The following is a 22,964-nucleotide window of genomic DNA, read 5'->3' as shown; positions in this document are numbered from 1 at the left end:
GACTGCATACATTTTGAAGCACTGGCCTTGTAAAACATTAAAAAGCCCTTTGGAGGCCTGGGCAACATTGTTTAGCTACATTACAGGTCAGTACGCCACACACACTGACACCTATGGACAATTTAGAGCAGGGGTCTCAAACTCAATTTACCTGGGGGCCACCGCAGCTAGGTTCTGCATCAGGTTTTCAAAAAAAAAAACCCAAAACGCATTTATTAAAAACTGGGAAAAAAATCAATAAAAAACTATCTTCAATGCTTTTGCTTCTGCTATACTTCTGCTATACTTTTTCAGTATATATAATATCTAATAATATAATATATAATAATATAATAAAATAATAATATAATAAAAAAAACAATAACAAAAATTCCGGTTTTCCACACCAAAATGTCTGATAAAACATTCCACTGTTCTCAAATATCTTAATTTTTATTTTTCTATACACAAAATAAGATGAAAAAATAAACAAATTAAGAATAAAGACAATAAATCAATCAACCAGGAATAAATAAGTAAAATAATAATAAAACAGCAAATAAGAAAAACGTAAGAAACCACATACAGTTGGTAGAGAAATTATTTTTTCAGATTCAAATGTACAGTATTAACAGTTATTTAACCTTTAACATGAACATTAATAAAACTTAATAATTTTACCCAATTAGCAAGTTAGCATCATACTCAGTTCCATCTGGGAGCAGCGTCATAACTTTAACAACATGTTTGATGAGATGCTTTATCTTGACGTGTATTTTACATTTTATTCCAAATCATTTCCTGTATTTATTTGTACCCAGCGTCATAAGCCTTTGGCTTCATTGCTAATCCAAAGCAAAACAGGGCGGGGTAACAGGGTAGGGTAACAGTATGGGCGGGGCAAAATCATGTTAATTGTGTCCGGTGTGCACACAGTCATTTCAACATTAAACTTTGGTATCAAGGTGGGGGCCTCAAATTAGCGTCTCGCGGGCCGCATTTGGCCGCAAGTTTGAGACCACTGATTTAGAGTCTCCAATTAATCAAGTGATGCTAAAAATCTGCCCAAAAACTGTATATAATGATGTATGCGTCACCCCGGATGAAAATATGATAATTATGAATTAATGCATGCAGATAAAAGAGTAAAAAAAAAACACCCACCTTTGGAATGGCCAGCCTCTCCGCCTTATCGGGGCCGTCCTCAGAGTCAGAGCAGGTGTGTGTGATTGGCGTCACGTGGGGCCGATGGAGTGGCTGGAGGCTAATCTGGGTGCTGAGGAGGCTGCTGACAGCCTTCAGTGAGCTGCAGGTGTTAGGAGGCAGCGAAGGGTCTGCCAGCAGGTCTGATATCAAACCGTGGGCTTCACCCATCACGGAGATGTCCACCACCACACTGGTACCTGACGACTTGGGGAGACAAGACAAGAAAGCAGGATTAGTCATTGCCTGCAGATTCTTGTATGATACAATGATGCTGTAGGCTAACGTCACAGCACCGTGATGCACACGCTTGTCCGCACAGTAAAATTACGTTATTGTCCTACGGTATACTAAATTAAATATGACACCGTATCCCCCATGGCTTTTTATACTCGAGAACATTTTATTACTCTCTACCAATGAGGTTTTGTACAATGTATGATTCCCTGATTGGTTCAAGCCAGTGTCACTCAAATCTGTATGCACCAGGCAAGAAAGAAAATGAAATTGAAAATGACTGACAAACCAAAAGGTGCCGCTATAAACTTCTCCCAAACTTAATCAGAGCTTTTCTTTCTGTCACTCACACGCCACAGTCCCCTGGAGAGAGGCAGAGATGGTAATGGTAATGGTTTTATTTCATTTGAACATGCATCAGATTACAATTGAGTCCATCCCATAATCAGTTCACAGTTCCACATGTCCAAAAGGAGTAGGAAGAAGCAAAGCTTATTAAATCCTACCCCTCCATCTGGTACTTTTACAATCAGTAACTGTTACATTTGTTCACTTCCTGCTTTCCTAATATCGTTATTTTTAAATTTTTAAATTTTTAAATTTTTAAATTTTTAAATTTTTAAATTTTTAAATTTTTAAATTTTTAAATTTTTAAATTTTTAAATTTTTACATTTTTACATTTTTACATTTTTACATTTTTACATTTTTTGTTCTGGACCAAGTTAGTTTTAAATTTTTAAATTTTTAAATTTTTAAATTTTTAAATTTTTAAATTTTTAAATTTTTAAATTTTTAAATTTTTAAATTTTTACATTTTTACATTTTTACATTTTTTTGTTCCGTACCAAAGTACAAGGTGATATGACCATCCAATGACATAATGTGTACCATAGACTGGTTCAAGACTCTTCATCCTTGTATTTAGCAAACATCAACTGCTTGTATTGTTTCTTGAATTGGCTCATCGTTGTGCATTGTTTGAGGTCCTTACTCAATCCATTCCATCCATTCAGATCTGCTAAGAAAAAGCGTGTCAGAGGTTGAAACAACAACAACAAAGACATAAACATGTCAAAATTGCAAGCTTTCTAAATGTATGTTGTATATTTAACTGTATTATAAATTGTTATCAACCAATGGCGAATGATGGGTGTTCCCTGTGGTAAAAAAAAAAAAAAACAGCCATATTTTGGAAAAAATAATACATTTTGAATTAAAACGATGAACAAATAGGATCCACTGTAATGGAAATTGATTGTGTCGTTTTAGAGTTATGCTGCTCGCTAACTAACAAATCAACAAAGTGACATTGAAGGTAAAAACGACACCCCGTCGCAACATCATACTGAAAAAGGCCTTCCACTGCTGTCTCTGGTCTAAATTTAGCCGTCACTCGATTCAACATATTGACTGATAAGCCCAAAGTCTTGTCCATGTCAAAGGTCAACCTTGGGTGCTGTCAGTAATGGATTCTTTTGTTAATGTCAACATGTGCTAATCAGCTCCTGTTTAGCTCATAATCAATTTCACTAACACACACACACACTTGCTTATCATATATGCATTGCATTGTATTTTAAGTAGGCAGTTTATTAGAATTAGAAAGTTTAAAGAAGACACCATGGAGGGGAATAAGGCCCAATTGGAACACATGCTGTTTTGAAGAATAAACCCCGATTGCTTCTATGATAGTTGACTTTGTAAAACTAAGGTTGTGTAAGTAACAAGACACATCAATCAATCATAAGGGGGCAAAAAGTATTATTATTATTATATCGAGTAAGGCATTTAAATGATATTTCTGCACACTTCCACAATCAAAACATTTGCCAACTAACAGTGAGTAGATCAGAATCATAATAGCCTTTATTGTCATTGTATTGCATACAACAAAATTTGAGTGTAACTCCACTGTGCATTTTGCAGAAAGTAAAAATAAGAATAAGGAAAAGGATAAAAATAAAACAAGAAATAACAATATTCAGTATTGAACAAAGCAAAATTTGTTCTCAGTCAGAAATCACTCCACACTCTTTATTTCTCTCTGGTTCTACCATATCTTACTTATTGTGTGGAAATATGGGCTAATAACTATAAAAGCAATCTTCACTCGCTAAATGTACTGCAAAAAAGGTCAGTAAAGATAATTCATAATGCTGCCTACAGAGAACATACAAACTCCTTATTTCTAAAATCACAAATACTTCAACTTGCTGATATAGTTAATCTTCAAACAGCTAAAATAATGCACAAGGCTAAAAATAACCAATTACCTAAAAATATCATCCAGTACTTCTCTACAAGAGAGGAGAAATATGATCTCAGGGAAGAAGTACATTTGAAACACTTCTATGCTAGGACTACGTTAAAAAGCCATAGCATTTCAGTATGTGGAATCAAACTATGGAATGGATTGAGTAAGGAACTCAAACAATGCACAACGATGAGCCAATTCAAGAAACAATACAAGCAGTTGATGTTTGCTAAATACAAGGATGAAGAGTCTTGAACCAGTCATGATGTGCTATATATATCACTATATTGACACTTACTATGGTAACCATTATGTCATTGGATGGTCATATCACCTCGTACTTTGGTACAAGGTACATTATTAAAAAAAACAAAAAAAACAAAAAAAAACCTTAAACTGTATTATGGAAAGCAGGAAGTGAACAAATGTAACAGTTACTGATTGTAAAAGTACCAGATGGAGGGGTAGGATTTAATAAGCTTTGCTTCTTCCTACTCCTTTTGGACATGTGGAACTGTGAACTGATTATGTGATGCACTCAATTGTAATCTGATGCATGTTCAAATGAAATAAAACCATTACCATTACCATTACAATATAAATATAAAAGTGGCAGATGCTGTTCAAAATAAGTGTAAATATATGTACATCAAAAACAATAACGTATACAGTAACAAGATATAGAATTGCAGTAACCAAAATGTGGAATTTCAGTCAACAAAATATAGTATTACACATATCATATCACAGATCATAGTAAATATTAACAATCCTAAGAGCTATTTTACCAAAGCATGGTAATGTATGTATATATTGAAAGCAATCCAGATGTTTCCGCCTTTTCTCCCCCACTGAGGCAACACACAAGCAAATGAGCTCACGTGATGCTTTTATAAGCCTCGGCTCACCCATCTGCCTCACCTCTAGGCTACTATGCTTGACGACTGCCAGCAACCTCTTCCTTTGCCACTCTGCTGGTATCTGTGTTCAACTTGTACACTTCAACCACTGAATGCTCATCTTGGTATTTTCAGCAAATATATCTGCGTATAAAGTATCATCTGACAAATTATAAGATCATGTCTTAATATAGAAACTGTGACGTGTGTGAAATGCTAACACGTTCCCCTTCAATGAACCGCAGCTCCTTGGGCCGGCAGCACTCATGCTGCTTGCGTTGCCAGCTATTTGGACAATAATGGTTACATGTTGGCTGATTTTCAGTGGATAATAGAGGTGTGTATTGGCAAGAATATGGCGATACGATACGTATCACAATACAATATATCACGATATATCACGATACTGTTTACAAGGCAATATTTTTTTTTCTTGTAGTTAAAGATTATTTCCTGTAAAAACTGAATTACACCAGCAATATGCACTTACTAAACACATTTTATTCCATTAGAACAGTAGGTTTTTACAGAGGAAAGTTTGTGATACAGCATAACATAAAGTGTAGCATTTGGATAAATAAAGCTTTAACATCTAGCTTTAAATTTACAACAAAAAAAACCCATAAAAAACAAAAAAATTAAATTATTATCAAGATCCTAAATGTTCACATTGTATTAGCTGTGAAAAAGTATACAGTCCCTGACTTACCCACAATCAGAAGAGTATTTTTGTGGAACAAAGTAACTAACATCAGTAAAAAGTCATTTTAGGATGCTTGGAATAACGATTATTTAACAAAATAGTGATATTTGAATTTTGAAAAACAAATTTATTATTGAAAATTTTAAGGACATTGCAAACAGCTGCTACGTATCAAGAGCCCGTCGGATCTACTCAGACCCCACACACCCCCAGAAGGCTCTGCAGCATCCGCTTTAGACCAACCAGGTTTAGAGACAGCTACTTCCCCCTGGCCATCAGACTGCTCAATGCCAAATAAGCCCGTCTACCTGCCCACAGACACAACCAAAACTTTAAATTATTATTATTTATTCTAAATTATTTAAATTATTTGTACAAATTACTGTTCACGCTATACATTGTTCATATTTGATGACATCTATTTATTCTCCACATTATTATTTAATATTATACGGGAGCCAGGCAACAACATTTCATTGGCAATTTCACTGCTGTGTTATTGTGCAATGACAATAAAGAAAGTCTATCTATCTAAAATTTGAAATTTGAAAAATTTGAAAAACAATTTGAATTTGAAAAACAAAATACCTGCAATATCACAGTGCTTGAAATAACCATTATTTAACAAAATAGTGATATCTGAATTTTGAAAAACAAATTTATTATTGAAAATTTTAAATTTGAAAAATTTGAAAAACAAAATACCTGCAAATATCACAGTGCTTGAAATAACCCTATTTAACAAAATAGTGATATCTGGATTTTGAAAAACAAATTTATTATTGAAAATTTGAAATTTGAAAAATTTGGAAAACAATTTGAATTTGAAAAATTTGAAAAACAAAATACCTGCAAATATCACAGTACTTGAAATAACCATTATTTAACAAAATAGTGATATCTGAATTTTGAAAAACAAATTTATGATTGAAAATTTGAAATTTGAAAAATTTGAAAAACAATTTGAATTTGAAAAACAAAATACCTGCAATATCACAGTACTACTTTTGTAGTATACAAAAGGACCTTCGCATTGTTTGCTAGCGGCAGTTCCTCATTGTGTCTCGCTAAGTGGACTCGCAGATTTGTCGTGTTTCCCGAATATGGGTTATATCAATTTCTGCACACCCTACTTTGTGTAGAAATCCAAAATGTGTCCACACTTCAGCCTTGTACGCCGCAGGGGGCGCTGTTATGTGCTTGTATTCTGCCATGTTTAATTAACTGTGTTTATGTGTGAGGAAAATAAAATCAGAAAATCAGAAATGAACCTTTGCCGTGTCTGCACTTGAATAAATACCATATACAGTCTATGATAAATGCCTAAAAATATCCATATCATACTTTTTAACATCGAAATATTTTTAATGCCGAAACGATATTTTCTTACACTCCTCGTGGATAGTACATCTATGCAAGATGCACAATGACTTCTCTAATTATATACACTCCTGATCAAAATGTTAAGACCAGTTGAAAAATTTCATGAATGGAACAGAAGGCGGAATACACCCTCACAGGGCAAAAATAAGCATTCATACTCACATACACGCCTATGGTCACCTAGCATGTATGTTCGTGGAATGCGGCTTGGGGTGTGTCAACAAGTTTTCATTTGTTAACCTCCATTTATTGTACCTGAAAGGTAACACCAGCACAAACGTATTTAAACAAAAGATGATTCTCATATTATGCTACCTGACAGTTTTTACTCTTCAAACATGTCTACTGATGAGTAAACACATCAAGCATGTTGGGAGGGATTGTTTCCTGGAAGAGTGCATGACAGCATGAGTGTGTGTGTGTGTGGGTGAGTGTGCAAACTGTGTATGTGTCACCTCAACCTGAACAAAACCCATTAGACCACTCCAGAGCTTTATGACATCCTGCTATTGTGACATTCACCCATTACCTGGCTGTAATGGACTCTGTGGCGACAGGGGACTCTTGCATGTGTGTGTGTGTGTGCATGTATGTCTACATTTGTGGAAAACAATTTTAACCTTGAAAATGGAAACACTTTTTTTTTGGAAAGTGACAAAATCTCCCCATTAATGATCACTGGAGAGAACTACAGTGGAGCCTCAATTCATGAAACTTTTATCATTATTCCAAAAGGCCAAACAAAATCAAAAAGTCAAGAAAGAAGTCTGACATATAGTACATTCACTGTTTTGCATCCAGATACATAAATTGCTCCTGGCTAGCTCGCCAATTTATGGAGCATGTGCAGTATTTATGTATATAGCATGCAACAACTTTTAGATAATGAAGAAATAATCGTAACATGGTCTCCATTAAACAATTCCTTTTGCAAGCTGTGTTAACTAGGAACCTTCACATTATAATCCTATTCTAACAGTCACTACATTCGTACTATGCTACAAATTATTTATTGAATTCAATCATGTTTCTCACCTACTTTATCCAACTTCTGACAGTTGCAACTTTTTTGCAGGTGTTTCTAACACTCAAAAATATGCAGTGCATTTGAGGACCTCATCCGTGCTTGCTGCAGTGCTTAAAAAGAGGAAGGAGACAGAGTTGTTCATCGTTCTGTGTGAGTTGTATGAACAAATAAACCACCGACACACACGTAATAAAGAAATATTTTTTTAAAAAGATTCCCAGGCCGGAATCTGTCTATAGTGTCAAGAACCACTATCTATTCTTCACAGTGACTGTTTCACTGTATGGTAACTGAGAGAATGTACAAAAACCGAGACATATTTGCAGCTATAATTTTCGTCAAAATTTCCTCCAGATTCCTTAGGCCGGAATCTGTCTATAGTGTCAAGAACCACTATCTATTCTTCACAGTAACTGAGAGAATGTACAAAACAGAGACATATTTGCAGCTGTAATTTTCCTCAAAATTCCTCCAGATTCCTCAGGCCGGAATCCGTCTATAGTGTCAAGAACCACGATCTATTCTTCACAGTGACTGTTTCACTGTATATAACTGAGAGAATGTACACAAACCGAGACATATTTGCAGCTATAATTTCCCCCAAAAACCAAATCCTACAAAACCCTTGTTTGTAGAAAAATGAGTGTGCAAGTGTGGCGTAAATAAGTATGCCGGTAAAGACACAGCAGTGAAGCGATGCAAGGGAGAAGGACATTGATTTGTCCCAGCATAAAGACCCGCAGAGACAGCAGGAACAGTGTTAGTCAATTATAAATCAACAGTGGACACAAACCTGTGGATAAGGGTACAGACCCATACATAGGAGTACTACGGCAGCCTCTTGAGACTTGAAAAGGACAGTTCACCCTTCACAGAAAGGGATTCACAAATGATGATACATGCGTTTTTTTGCATGTAGACCAGCCGTAGGAGCCCATACGATCAGTTCCACAGCACATTTCCACAGCAGATTGTATTTTGACAGTAATGAGCATGTACATGAACTGAGTAACACCACGACAGTGATGCTTTAGACAATGATTGACTGCGTGAACAGTGACTGAAAAGCCTGTCAATGACGCTGCGGTCATACCATGCAAGGATGCAGGAGTCAAGCAGAAATATAAGTCGCAGTGCGATGGAAGAAAACAAGAGAAAAGGGGAAAAGAGGACATTCTGTCACCTTAACTGAACTACTTCCATACTGAAAGTGTTGGGATGGGGAGAGTTATTATCGAGCCAACTGTGTTTCATTTCTGTATGGTGGCTCACAGCAAACGACCGACTGTGCTACATCAACTCGATAAAAATGTTGGATCAGATTTGACTGTCCACAAAATTGAAAAAGATAAACTATTTTCATTCCTGATAAGCCCAAAAAATGATATCTCAATAAGAATATTGATGGCAATATAGGAAAAACGATGTCAGCGAAAAAGCTGCACAGTGCAAACAATATCCTCGCTGAATGTATCTCACCACTATGTGATATTGTGAATGCTTCAAAAGCCTGTTCTTACTTCATGACATAACTTCACTTTAAGTGGTGAAACATCATAGTTGGATTTATGTGTTTTGCGGCCACTGTTTTCAAGCATATTATAGAAAAGATGCCTATCCTCTCAATTTCCAAATTAGTGCAAATTTCTACATTATACTCATCCGCACATGCTTCTAACTTCAAAATAACAATGGGCCCATTTCCATGCCCTTCCATGTGCAATATATACTGGATAATGGTTGTTTGTTTATATGTGCCCTGTGCTTGACTGGAAACCAGTCCAGGGTATATTTATGTCATGTGTCATGTTCTGTCATGTATGTAATTCTTGCATTTAGACACCCCACTTAGCACTTATATGCTAGGACTACGTTAAAAAGCCATAGCATTTCAGTATGTGGAATCAAACTACGGAATTAGTTAAGAACAGTGCACAACAATGAGCCAATTCAAGAAACAATACAAGCAGTTGATGTTTGCTAAATACAAGGATGAAGAGTCTTGAACCAGTCATGATGTGCTATATATATCACTATATTGACGGTTACTATGGTACCCATTATGTCATTGGATGGTCATATCATCTCGTACTTTGGTACGGGACAAAAAATTCCAAAATTAAAAATTAAAAAAAAAAAACTGCATTAACGAAAGCAGGAAGTGAACAAATGTAACAGTTACTGATTGTAAAAGTACCAGATGGAGGGGTAGGATTTAATAAGCTTTGCTTCTTCCTACTCCTTTTGGACATGTGGAACTGTGAACTGATTATGGAATGCACTCAATTGTAATCTGATGCATGTTCAAATAAAATAAAACCATTACTATTACCACTATTCATTAGGGTTACCGCCCAGTACCACCAGTATATGGAAAATACATATACCCATAAAAATGTCTCTTTAAGCCGTGCCCCTCCAATTTCATCAACATTTGCAAAAATAATGATTCTTCTAATATATAATTATTATGTTAGATTCAGCTGCAGACATAATCCATCAATAAACAGATAAAATCGGAGTCAACCTGTCAGATTAGCGATAGAGGCTAGCAGGTGTTTCTATATGATAAATCGATATAATCCACACTGCTTGACTCACGATACACAATAATATATTAACTTGTGCTCAGGTTTTGAGGTCGGATTGACTGAAAATGCTAGTGCTAATATACAGACTACGGGATCACTGCAGGAACACAAGAGATGAGAGTAGTCAACTACCAATGTATTTATTCTAAACTCTAAAAAGGGTTAAAAACAGGGAGGGAAAAAAAAGACAAAATAAGAAACCAGAAGCTTATCACTTCCACATGGAATAGGAGGAGAACTAGCGAGGGACGAATGCATTCTACAGGTAATATCATGAGTGTGGATTTCATCACAACATATAAAAGAAAATCACCCACTCCCACTGACTCTGTGTACATGACAATGTTGTGTCCCTTTTGGTTCTCATCCCCTCCTCCTATTTTGGCTACTTCCAACTATTTCATTTTTCCCACTCTACCCGCCATCCCCCAGCCTTCTCCTGAGACAGTGAGATTTGTAGGCAGATCAGGCATAAAGGCAGATGGTAAGAGCAGAGAGAGATAAAACAAAAATAGACGGAGAGAGAGAAGGATAGACGGAGAAAGAGAGGAGCCGAGTCCAAAGGCAGGACGTGGTCAGTCAAGTGAAAATGGAACAGCTCACTTGAGCAGGCCAGCTGAGCTCCTCCACTGTGTAATCCATGCTAACTGTACACTGTACTGCTGTTTAGCATAGTTTCTTTAGGAGGAGGGGTGTACCCTTATTACGTTCAGTGTTAGTGCAGAGCTGCCAACATGTACACATTTATAGTACTCAATGTACAATCTGACTTGCGCTCCATTTTGTTGCATTTTTCTGGTTTCAGTTTCAAGTTCGGTCTGATAAATCAATAGATATTTCAAATCGGGGTGGGCTCAAGGTGCTGAAACCATTTTTGTTCCTTTGGGGGAGGCATGAGTGAAAAAAAAATTCGAACCACTGCACTAAAGCAGGATTGAAGAAATCGGTTTATTCTCCTGTCGTGGCCGTGAGAAGTCTCCACTAAGGTTCAGGTTCGGTCTCAAGGGTGCACCAACAGTAGACAAGCATCTCCAACATCTACTTGCGATTGATTCTCACATGCAGCGGGATTTGAACCCACGAGCCCAAGGCTTACAGACTCAACTGCTTTCCCAAGTTGTAACAAGTGTAGCTATCGATTTGTGTATGATGATGAATGATGTGTTGTTTTTAATTGAATTTCCAGTGTCGTTTCATCTGATTAATTGTGATGCTTGGGAATAAATTGATGCTGAAGACATATTTGCAGCTATAATTTTCCTCCAGATTCCTCAGGCCGGAATCTGTCTATAGTGTCAAGAACCACTATCTATTATTCACAGTGACTGTTTCACTGTATGGTAACTGAGCGAATGTACAAAAACCGACACATATTTGCAGCTATAATTTTCCTCAAAATTCCTCCAGATTCCTCAGGCCGGAATCTGTCTATAGTGTCAAGAACCACTATCTTGTCCTCACAGTGACTGTTTCACTGTATGGTAGAAAAATTAGTGTCGTTTCATCTGATTAATTGTGATGCTTGTGAATAAATTGATGCTGAAGTTATTCATAGTAACCATGCAAAACATTGTGATCCCTATCAGATAATGCAAATTGTAATAAAGACTTAATAACATAAAAGAACATTAAATAATAATAGTGACATTAAATCTCTCAACAGCAGCTCCTGCTTATGAACACTAAATGCTCACATGCATAATTGACCTAAAAAGTAGGCTGTATCAAGCTTAATTTAGACATTGCATCAAGTTGTCCTATTTAAACCATCTCACCAATAAATGGCTTCCTGATGTTCGGCACATGCATGCACAAATGCAGGTTCATGCACATACGTAATGTCCAGAAAGATACAACAAAATACAAAACTCCATATCTTACACTCTACCTGCTTTAAGGGACGTAAATTGTCCTGGTGGCATCCCATGATGCCCGATGAGTGCCGCCTCTGCATGGTTTGTGTCGGTTAAACCAAGTAGTCTAGTTAATACAATACGCTGCAGCAGTGATCTCTGTCCTTATCTTCAGCTTAAATGGCACAGGAACCTCGATAGAAAGCCAGTGACATTTTACTTGTGCAACTCACAAACATCTCCTTGCCCTCTCTTGCTCGTGTGCTTTTGCCTCTCCTCTGCTGCTTCATGAACCTCCCTCTGCCCTGTCACCCACCCCGCCCCCCCTGCTCTGCATCTGCCAATTGTAAGTGTCCTCCGGTGGTGCAGTGATGAGAGGACCTGCGAGTACAGTATTGAAAATACCTGGTTGCTAAGATACATTCAGATACACCGGGACAAAGATCAAAGATACTCGTCAATTGGACCATAAACTACTTGTTGGGGGTTCAGTTGGTCGCGGTTTTACAGAGCAGACACATGCGTTAATTGTCCAGGGTTTCCTGTGATAGCAGGTGGTGCATAACCAGAACAATCATGGCTTGATACATATTGATCATTGATTGCCAGTCCAAATGGAAGGTGTGTTGTTTGCTGAAGCCTATGTTTGGTTGGATGAATTTAAAATCAAATCAAATAATGTGTATATGTAATAATGTAATGCATATAATGTAAATATTGGTGCAACTCAACCTGGTCGGATGGATATTTACCTGTACAATATCATATGGTGGCTGCACGGTGGACAAGTGGTTACAGCACAGGCCTCACAGCAAGGAGACCCGAGTTCAATTCCACCATCAGCCATCTCTGTGTGGAGTTTGCATGTTCTCCCCGTTCTCCCCCGGTTTCCTCCCACATTCCAAAAACATGCTAGGTTAATTGCCGACTCCAAATTGCCCATAGGTATGAATGTGAGTGTGAATGGTTGTTTGTCTATATGTGCCCTGTGATTGGCTGGCCACCAGTCCAGGGTGTACCCCGCCTCTCGCCTGAAGAAGTAGAAAATGAATGAAATAAATATCATACGGTATGATGTGAAATCCTTTCAGCCATCCGTGGGAGATAAAAAGTATTGACACAAATATAAGGTGATATTTGTCTCTAGAAAAAAAGCTTTTCTTCCAGTCACTCTCACTCATACTCAGATGACCTGGAGAGATGCAGCCATGTAACAGAGACTTAAAGGTTGGACAAGTGAGTACAAAACTGATGAGTTATGATGCCAATTTTATAATAACAGTGGTTAAACTGCTTTACATTTACAAATGTATTTTTATTTTTATCATTGCACCTGATAGTTTCTGGCAACGTGGTTTGGCACCCACCCACGATGGTTCGCAAACCTTGCTTTAGATCAGGGGTCTCAAACTCAATTTACCTGGGGGCCACTGGAGCTAGGGTCTGGGCAAGGCTGGGCCGCATCAGGTTTTCAAAAAAAAACAAAACGCATTTATTAAAAACAGAAAAATATACAAACTTTTTCAGTGCTTTGGTTCAGATTTTCTTTTTTTTTCTTCAGACACATGCTAACTCGCAAACTAGAGAGCTAGCGACCTAAACGGTAGCCTTCAAGTTATTTCCTTTAAACTTCAATAGCCAAAAAATTACCACTTCCACACGGACAGGGAGGATAACTATTAACAGTTATTCAACCTTTAACATGAACATTAATCAAACGTAATAATTTTTTCTGGGTACATGATACCATCAGACCTGCGCACTAACATTAAACTTTCATATCAAGGCGGGGGGCCTCAAACTAGTGTCCTGCGGGCCACATTTGGCCCGCGGGCCGCATGTTTGAGACCCCTGGTTTAGATGGTTTGCTTGAAAAGCGTGAAGACTAGTTTTTGCACTGTTAAAAATATAGCTAACATTCATAAAGCAACTGTCAATCACAAACATTGGCATCACAGTATACTGAGGATATTGTATCAATGTGTGCAGAAGCTACCATCTCATTAGAAGAGTTAGCTAAGCTACATCTGTTTCTGGCAAAATTGTTTAATGATGTATTGCATCAAAAATTGTAAATATTTTTGCATGTAATAAACATTTTTAGGGCCCTAGGATTCACGGAATTGCAGCCAGAATCACGGAATTACCCAATAAAAACACAATTTAATGTTTAATGCGGAATCTCACAAAATGAATGAGAAGGAACGTCCGTGTGGGGGATTATTTCCCAGGCGGATGGCTCAATCATGGCGGATGTAAACACTAAACACAACCGAAACAGATTGAAATGAGTATAAACGCCGGTGAGTTTGGCGGAATCTCCTCTTATAAAGCATGAATGGAAGCTAGCTGGGGTTAGTTTAGCAGGTTCGTGTGGTTGAGTGTGTGCAACTCGGGTTTTATGGTGTTTTATGGTGTTTTTTGTAGGCCTAGTATGGGCACTGTTTCAAGTTTCAACGTACCACTTTGTAAACATACGAGCCGAGGAGCTCCAACGACGAACAAGAACTTTGCTCTTGAAAATTATGGAGAAACTCAAAAGGGTTCCTTGCTAAGCTAAACCAGTGGAGTCGTTGTCAATGAACAATGATGTCATTTTAAGAGACAACTCAGTGGGTGGGGCTTCTATAGGCTGTGATATCTTATTGGTCGGTGGTCGTATTGGTCTTGTATCTCAAAACCTAACCTGCTCATCCCATACGGCAGGGGTCTCAAACTCAATTTACCTGGGGGCCACTGGAGCTAGGGTCTGGGCAAGGCTGGGCCGCATCAGGTTTTAAAAAAAAAAAAAACGCGTTAATTAAAAACAGAAAAATATACAAACTTTTTCAGTGCTTTGGTTCCGATTCTCTACAATAAAAGCTCTGATAAAACATTCCACTGTTCTCAAATATCTTACTTTTTATTTTTCTGCACAAAATAAGATGAAAAATAAATAAACTCAAGAATAAAGAAAATCAATCAGTAATAAATAAATATAATAATAATAATAAAACGGCAAATAATAAAAACTTAAGAAACCACATATAGTTGGTGGGTAGACAAATTATTTTTTTTCAGATTAAAATGAACAAAGCATTATTAGAGCCCTGTAGACATGACAAAACACGACTATAGTCACATTTATACTTTTTTTTATTTACAACATATTGCGCAACTGCAGGGTCTTGAGACACATGCTAACTCGCAAACTAGAGAGCTAGCGACCTAAACGGTAGCCTTCAAGTTATTTCCTTTAAACTTAAATAGCCAAAAATGTACCACTTCCACACGGATAGGGAGGATAACTATTAACAGTTATTTAACCTTTAACATGAACATTAATCAAACGTAATAATTTTTTCTGGGTACATGATACCATACAGCGTCCATATCAAACTAACATTAAACTTTCGTATCAAGGCAGGGGCCTCAAAGTAGTGTCCTGCGGGCCACATTTGGCCCGCGGGCCGCGTGTTTGAGACCCCTGCTATACAGGATAATGAAAAATCCTGATTTTAGGATTACAATACAACACAAACCTGAAAAGAAAATTTCTCTTCATTTGCAATCTCCTTTTTTTCCTTCCCTCCACCCTTCAACTATTCTTATTCCATCTAAAAATAGCTGGAGCTGCTGATGAAGAAAACGACTCATCACTTCATGCCCGAGGGTTGATGTACATACAACTCAACATCCACAAAAAAAAAAACCCTCCTCATCCTCTGGCTGCAATGATTTTACAATTTACTTGATGAAAAAAAATACCAGTCAGTTGATGAGATTGAAAGTGACTTTCTGAGTAAAACCTTTGACAGAATTACCTTTCCGTTCTCCACTGCGGGGCTGGACTATACACGAAACGAAGCTGCAGTGGAGACTGCTCTGATTCATTCAATCCCTAGAATGTTTACAGTCTTTTACTTGAACATGTAACTTAGAGCTCAATAATTTGTTGCAAAAATGTCCTTTACATGAGCACAGAGTCATAGTTGTCATGTTATTTGTTGCACAAACTGAATTTAAAAACTTTATATTAAGGTTTCAGAAAACTATGGCATCAAAAAGGCTCTTCCTCTGGGTTAAAGCTTCCAGGAGAACCATGGTCCTTACAGTCAATTCCCCAGTGACACCCTCACATCTCAGCAGCGGATCCCTTCACCTTTTTCCAGGCTCCAATGGCTCTTTCAACTGCCCTCATATTGCTGGTGGCTTTCTCTCCCGAAAGTCAACAGTGGCCTCCTCATTAGGTCCTTGAAGTCTCCCGTGACACCCTCATCAAGACCCTCATATAGTTCCCGGTTCACTCTAGCAGTCTGAGTGTCCAGTTCTGAAATAAAACTAGGGTAAAAAGAAAATATACAACTTTTCTCCTGTGCCTGGACTTGGAATACTTTGCACCACCAGGCTAAACTCAATAGGTATGATGCAAGGTATTAGGTATTAGGTATTGACTTGAGTAATCAGTTACAAAATACCGTCTTTTCCCTACTGACTACTTTCTGTTCCTTCATCTGCAATTTGTCTTTGCAGATTTCTATTTGGCAAATGAAGTGTAATGTCGGACATGCAAGACTTTTTAGCATCGGATAAGTCATGGATTTGTGACCACATACAAAATAGGATCGAGTTGCATTTGAAAAAAATCGGAATTGTACTGTTCGCACTGACATGAACAAACCATGAGCATAAATATTTTTGAATTGCAGAAGATCACCGGGCCAAAAAAATGACACCCATATATTGTGAGATTCTGACGGTATGATAACATTGAAAAAATATCTGTTTTAATTACATTATTGTGAAATATCTTAATTAAAGTGACAAAACATCATGTAAAAACAAACATTTTTAACCCATATACCGTATATTCTGGACTATAAGTCGCACTTTTTTCATGGTTTGGCTGGTCCTGCCACCACCAGAGGGCGATCTAGCCTGTATAGGCTCATGTACTACTTTTCTTCTTCACTGTGCATTTTTGGCTCGTACAAAAAAAACTCCAAAGCAACTCCTGTGCAAAATACGGTAATATATATTTAAAATAAATTTTTAAAACTTTTGTTTCCAGGTAATGTGATTGTTGTTATCAACTAAGACATTAAGTGGAGAATAAACGTTTACATTTGGTGACCCTCTGCACGAGTAATATGTCTACCAACAACAGTGATAACATTGTGGCCGTTCAGGCACCGCTCAAAGCTATCGATGCAGCTAACGACTTCAAAACCTAGCTCCGACTACAAGGAATAACACTGGACTCGACAAAGCATTTCCCCTCATATACCGTGGTATACCTTTAAACCGTTAACATGTAGATGTAAATGGTAATGGTAATGGTTTTATTTCATTTGAGTGCATCCCATAATAAGTTCACAGTTCCACATGTCCAAAAGGAGTAGGAAGAAGCAAAGCTTATTAAATCCTCCCCCTCCATCTGGTACTTTTACAATCAGTAACTGTTACATTTGTTCACTTCCTGCTTTCCATAATACAGTTTAAGGTTTTTTTTTTGTTGTTGTTGTCTTTTAATAATGCACCTCATACCGAAGTACGAGGTGATATGACCATCCAATGACATAATGGGTACCATAGTAAGTGTCAATATAGTGATATATATAGCACATCATGACTGGTTCAAGACTCTTCATCCTTGTATTTAGCAAACATCAACTGCTTGTATTGTTTCTTGAATTGGCTCATCGTTGTGCATTGTGCATTGTAAATGTGGCGAGGCAAAACTAATACAAAGGTTGTAGTAGACCGACTTACAGGAAAATTTCAAATAACTTAACAAAAAGGTTGCTGAACCCTGGTATGAAAAATGGATGGCTGGACATCATGTGAATGTGTTTGTGTGTATACGGGATTGGACAGGATGATGATGACTCACCACTTATCCACACACACACACACACACACACACGTGTACAAACAGTTCACACATGCATCATCGTCATTGCACAAAAACCACATTAGTTCTGCTCGATGATGCTAATCGTTCCCAATAAGCATCTCTGGAGGCCCGTCAATGCCCCTGTGAAAGCAGACCACACTGGCCATTCCTTATTGATCACATGACATGTTCATATCGCTGTGTTTGTGTGTGTGATTGTGCATGCGTATGTGTGATGAGCCAAACTGGGACGTCAAAAAGGGTGTGTCATCGAGTTTAGGACAATTTAGGTTTTGGTACCTCAAGGAAGAGGTGGGAGGAGCTCTGATAGGTAAAGCGGGGCAAGACCATTTCAAGATTTAAAAAAGAAATAAAATAATTTAAAAATGGACTTTAAAATACCCAGGCAGCCAGTGGACTGAGGCCAAAACGGGAGTGATGTGGTCGCTTGTTCTCGTATTTGTTAAAAGACTTGCAGCTGCATTCTGGACCAGCTGTAGACCGGAGGGAGAAGAGTGGCTAACTCCAAAATAAAGTGCATTGCAGTAATCCAACCGAGATGTGATGAATGCATGGATTACTGTCTCAAAGTGCTGCCTCGAGAAAAAAGGTTTAACCTTTGCCAGCTGCTTTAAGTGGAAAAAGCTGAAGTTCACCAATGTGCCTAGTCACTATTAACTGAAAGCCCAGGTTGGTGACCGTGGGCTTTATGTGCAATGCCAATGGGCCTCAGTGAAGGAGGGCACTCACAGGAGCCGCATTACTTCAGCCTTGTTTTCATTAAAGTTTAAAAAATGTTGAGTCATTCAAGCGTTGATGTCATGAAGACGTACAAGAAGGGGTTGAATTGGGGAGGCATTTTTGGTAATTAATGAAACATTAAGAGCCAAGTGGAAGGTACCATGTTGTCTTAGAATAGAACCCAGTAGGAGTGAGTAAGGGACAAAAGCAGGGGCTCTAAAATTGAGCCTTGTGGGACCCCGCATGGCAGTGGAGCAGTGGAGGATTCAACTGCAGGGTCTTGAGACATATGCTAACTCGCAAACTAGAGAGCTACCGACCTAAACGGTAGCCTTCAAGTTATTTCCTTTAAACTTAAATAGCCAAAAACTTACCACTTCCACACGGATAGGGAGGATAACTATTAACAGTTTAACAAATTTTTATTTTTTTGCACAAAATAAGATGAAAAATAAATAAACAAATCAAGAATAAAGAAAATCAATCAATCAGTAATAAATAAATATTATAATAATGATAATAAAACGTCAAATAATAAAAACTTAAGAAACCACATATAGTTGGTGGGTAGACAAATTATTTTTTTCAGATTAAAATGAACAAAGCATTATTAGAGCCCTGTAGACATGACAAAACACGACTATAGTCACATTTATACTCTTTTTATTTACAACATATTGCGCAACTGCAGGGTCTTGAGACACATGCTAACTCGCAAACTAGAGAGCTAGCGACCTCAACGGCAGCCTTCAAGTTATTTCCTTTAAACTTAAATAGCCAAAACCTTACCACTTCTACACGGATAGGGAGGATAACTATTAACAGTTATTTAACCTTTAACATGAACATTAATCAAATGTAATAATTTTTTCTGGGTACATGATACCATACAGCATCCATATCAAACTTGCGCGGGCCGCAATAACATTAAACTTTCATATCAAGGTGGGGGCCTCAAACTGTCCTGCGGGCCACATTTGGCCCGCGGGCCGCGTGTTTGAGACCCCTGGTCTAGGAAGACCGGAAAAAAAAAAAAGTCTTTTGGTAATCGTACACCAGGAGTGACTTGAATGTTTCATACCGTGTGTTAAAACCAAAACAGAATTGAAACCAGAGTGACAACACACACACGTGTTGTATCAATAGTAATAATGATACTTACTTACTTAAAAATGGCTATAGTCAACAAATTCACATTTTGAGATAGGAAGAACATTATTTTCATCACTACCCTTTTGTGTCCCCTGTGAATGGATTGTGCTGATGGCAGCCATGAACATCGCCACTGGCGAGTGTGTGTGTATGTGTGTGTGTGTGTGTCTGACATTGAGTTGCATGACTAAGCCTTTGCATGTAATGTCAAGTAAATGCATGCGTGCATCTGTCAGCAAATTTGTGCATGTCCTCTTGGCATTCCCTTTGTTATATGTTTGTGATGCATGACGTGCTGCATGTATGTTGGAATGAGAGCATGGTATCTTCTGTTTGTGTGTGTGTGTGTGTGTGTGTGTGTGTGTGTGTGTGTGTGTGTGCGGCTTGTGTAGTGTAAGGACACCGGAGAGGAAGTAAAAAAAAAATATGGATTTTTTTTTTTACCCCCTCTTTGCAGTTATAACAGCTTCCCCTCATCTGGGAAGGCTCTCTCGAAGATTTTGGAGTGAGTCTGTGGGAATGTTTGTCCATCCATCCAGAAGAGTATTTGTGAGGTCCGAGGTCACTGATGTTGGACCTGAGAGAGTGACTCTTCTTGTTAAAATGTACAAATGTGTTTGATGGGTCCAGACTCTTGAGTGTGATAGTCTTCTACACCTCAGATCGCTAATTCTAATATAACCCAGCGTACAATAAAAAGCATTAATAACAATGTGCATTACAGCCCCCCCTGCGACATCTACTTGTCATCTTTACTTCACTGACTAAAATGCATCACACGCTAACAAGCCCTCATGCATGCGCAGAACTCATTTGAAAGTCACACACATCATTTCATCGAAGCTCCCCCTCCGTCCTTCGTCCTCCTTCCACCCTTCAAGACCGCACAGCTAAGTGGAGTGCTTTTACCTCACGTTGTTCTACCCATGTAAGGCTACTGATGCCAGCTTGTCATCCTGTTAGTCCTATTACCGCGAGAGGAGCGTGCGTCACGGCTCCCACAACCCACTTTTATCAGTCAGCTTCCTGATCTCATTGATGGTGCCAGGCATTTCTGGTTCAGACCGATGGGAATGACACAGATGTCCAGACATTGGTAGTCCATTAGGAGCTCTGTGTATATATATACTGGCATAGATTATATTGCTATGTTTGAGTGCCCTATTAAAAGAATAATTCACATTTTCCGACTTGTTAATATGCGTACCCCTTGTGGTATGCGAGCAAATTGCAGGGTGGAAACATTTAATCAGTTCTTTCCAAGATGCTAAGTAAATATTCTTAGTCATTTCAAATGAAGCCAGACAATACAATGGAACGTTCCAGGGAGAAAACAACCTATGGCAAAGCTGATTTGATTTATTTTCAATGTCAAAATATTTGTCATGTTCTGTGTAGTCGCTAGGCGGCACGGCGTTCGAGTGGTTAGCGCGCAGACCTCGCAGCAAGGAGACCAGATCTGCAGTAATTTTACAAGAAAAAATTTGCAACATGATGAGGAAAAAAATGACATTTTAGTAACATTAAATACAAAATACAAAATAAAAAAAGTCGTAATCTTACTACAAACAAACCCAAACAATGAATAAAGATGTCATTTTTTGACAATTATATTGCGGAAAAACGTAATAAATTCCAAATATTATTTGGAATATTCCAAATATTATAAAATATTATATACTTACAAGAAGAAAATTTACAAGAAGCTGTCCTAAATGAATGAATGTGTCGTCGCTCTGTCGCCGCCTATCTGCTGTTTTGTTGAAGTGCAGTGCCGCCCTGCAGAGGCGGAGCCTCAAGTGCACACCTGCTGCCAATCACCCACCTGGCCTTCTTAAGCACAGACTGCACAGCCGGGCTTTGTGTCTCAACCTTGTCTTATGCTCTTATGTGTTTATCTGTATTGTTTTGGGAGTACCTGTTCCTGCGTGGAGTTTTCAACTGCATCTTGTTTTTTTTTCTGCTATTGCTAATTAGTCTTCCTGTCTGGCGTTTCCAACAGTACTTTTTGTTTCTCAGCCTTGCACTTTTTTTTACATTGTTTTTGTTTATAGTATTTCTCGTCTGGACTCTAGTATTGTTGTGTTTTTATTGTTTTGTATTTTTACCTCTCACTTTGAGGTCACTTTTGTAATAAATATTTTTAATATAGCATCCTCACTGCCTCACGCCATTCTTGACAATGTTTGTTTGTTTAATGTGAGTTAAAAAAAAAAAAGAAAATGCCTGAGAATTAAATGTCCAAAAGAAAATTACTTTAAGGAAACTAGGGATTAAAAATTAAGGATTTTTATTTAAAGATCAGTTTTGTTACACTCTTCTTTTGGAGAATTATCAACTCATATGAGTAGAGTTGCATAATTCCGGTTCTGAACGATTCTGACATAGCATACTTTAAATATGGGTGCTAACTAGAGTTTTTTTGGAGATGAAATGTCTGAGCTTTTTTATGAATTTCTGAATTTCACTATGAATTTCATAGTCCGACAATCAAATCTGGCGTTTGTCTCAGTAACAAGTAACATTACTGACACCTAATGACCCGTGTAGAGTACTACATTCACAATTTGAAAGCATCTTCTTAATGCCTTTGTATTTGTATGGTACTTCATTTAACAATTTTTATGCTTAAAATGCCTAATTTAGGCAAGAAAAAGTACTTGAACTCTGCTAAAAGCAACCATGAAACAATATGATTTATTCATTTATATATTTTGGAAAAAACGTTATGTAGTATTATTATATTTTTTTGGAGATGAAATGTCTGAGCGTTTTTATGAATTTCTGAATTTCTCTGGAATTTCACTATGAATTTCCTACAGGTCTATTTTCAACCATTAAGTACTGTACATAAATATCAAACCATTTAATTGAATTTAAATGTTATGAAGTTTCTTTTTACAGGAGTACACTTTCACAAATGATGCTTACTTTTGAAAAGTGATACAATTTGTTGCCTCGATGTTGATGTAAGCTATTTTATGACTAATAATAGTAATATCAACAGTAATATGAATAATAGTAATATCAAAACTGAATATTTTCTTGAAAAAAACTCAGAGTTAA

General features: G+C 37.5%; 1 protein-coding gene across 2 annotated transcripts in view; it reads right to left on the bottom strand.

Annotated features, from left to right (window-relative positions):
• The window catches only part of LOC131134346 (cGMP-inhibited 3',5'-cyclic phosphodiesterase 3A-like), a 57,315-nt gene that overhangs the window by 20,132 nt on the left and 14,219 nt on the right, over positions 1-22,964 (bottom strand). The window contains exons 1-2 of one of the 2 annotated variants that reach the window (XM_058079503.1): positions 12,166-12,393; positions 1,144-1,389 (exon numbers count right to left, since the gene is read on the bottom strand). In XM_058079503.1, the coding sequence (XP_057935486.1) occupies positions 1,144-1,389; positions 12,166-12,231 (312 nt within the window). In that variant the 5' untranslated portion in view covers positions 12,232-12,393. Of the gene's footprint in view, positions 1-1,143; positions 1,390-12,165; positions 12,394-22,964 lie in introns of those variants that run through there. The other variant, XM_058079504.1, reaches the window with a different exon arrangement.

The sequence above is a fragment of the Doryrhamphus excisus genome, chromosome 8 (assembly GCF_030265055.1).
Source record: "Doryrhamphus excisus isolate RoL2022-K1 chromosome 8, RoL_Dexc_1.0, whole genome shotgun sequence".
Classification (NCBI taxonomy): domain Eukaryota; kingdom Metazoa; phylum Chordata; class Actinopteri; order Syngnathiformes; family Syngnathidae; genus Doryrhamphus; species Doryrhamphus excisus.
Note: the sequence above shows the minus strand (reverse complement) of the source record. Positions and strands in the feature narration are given on the sequence as shown.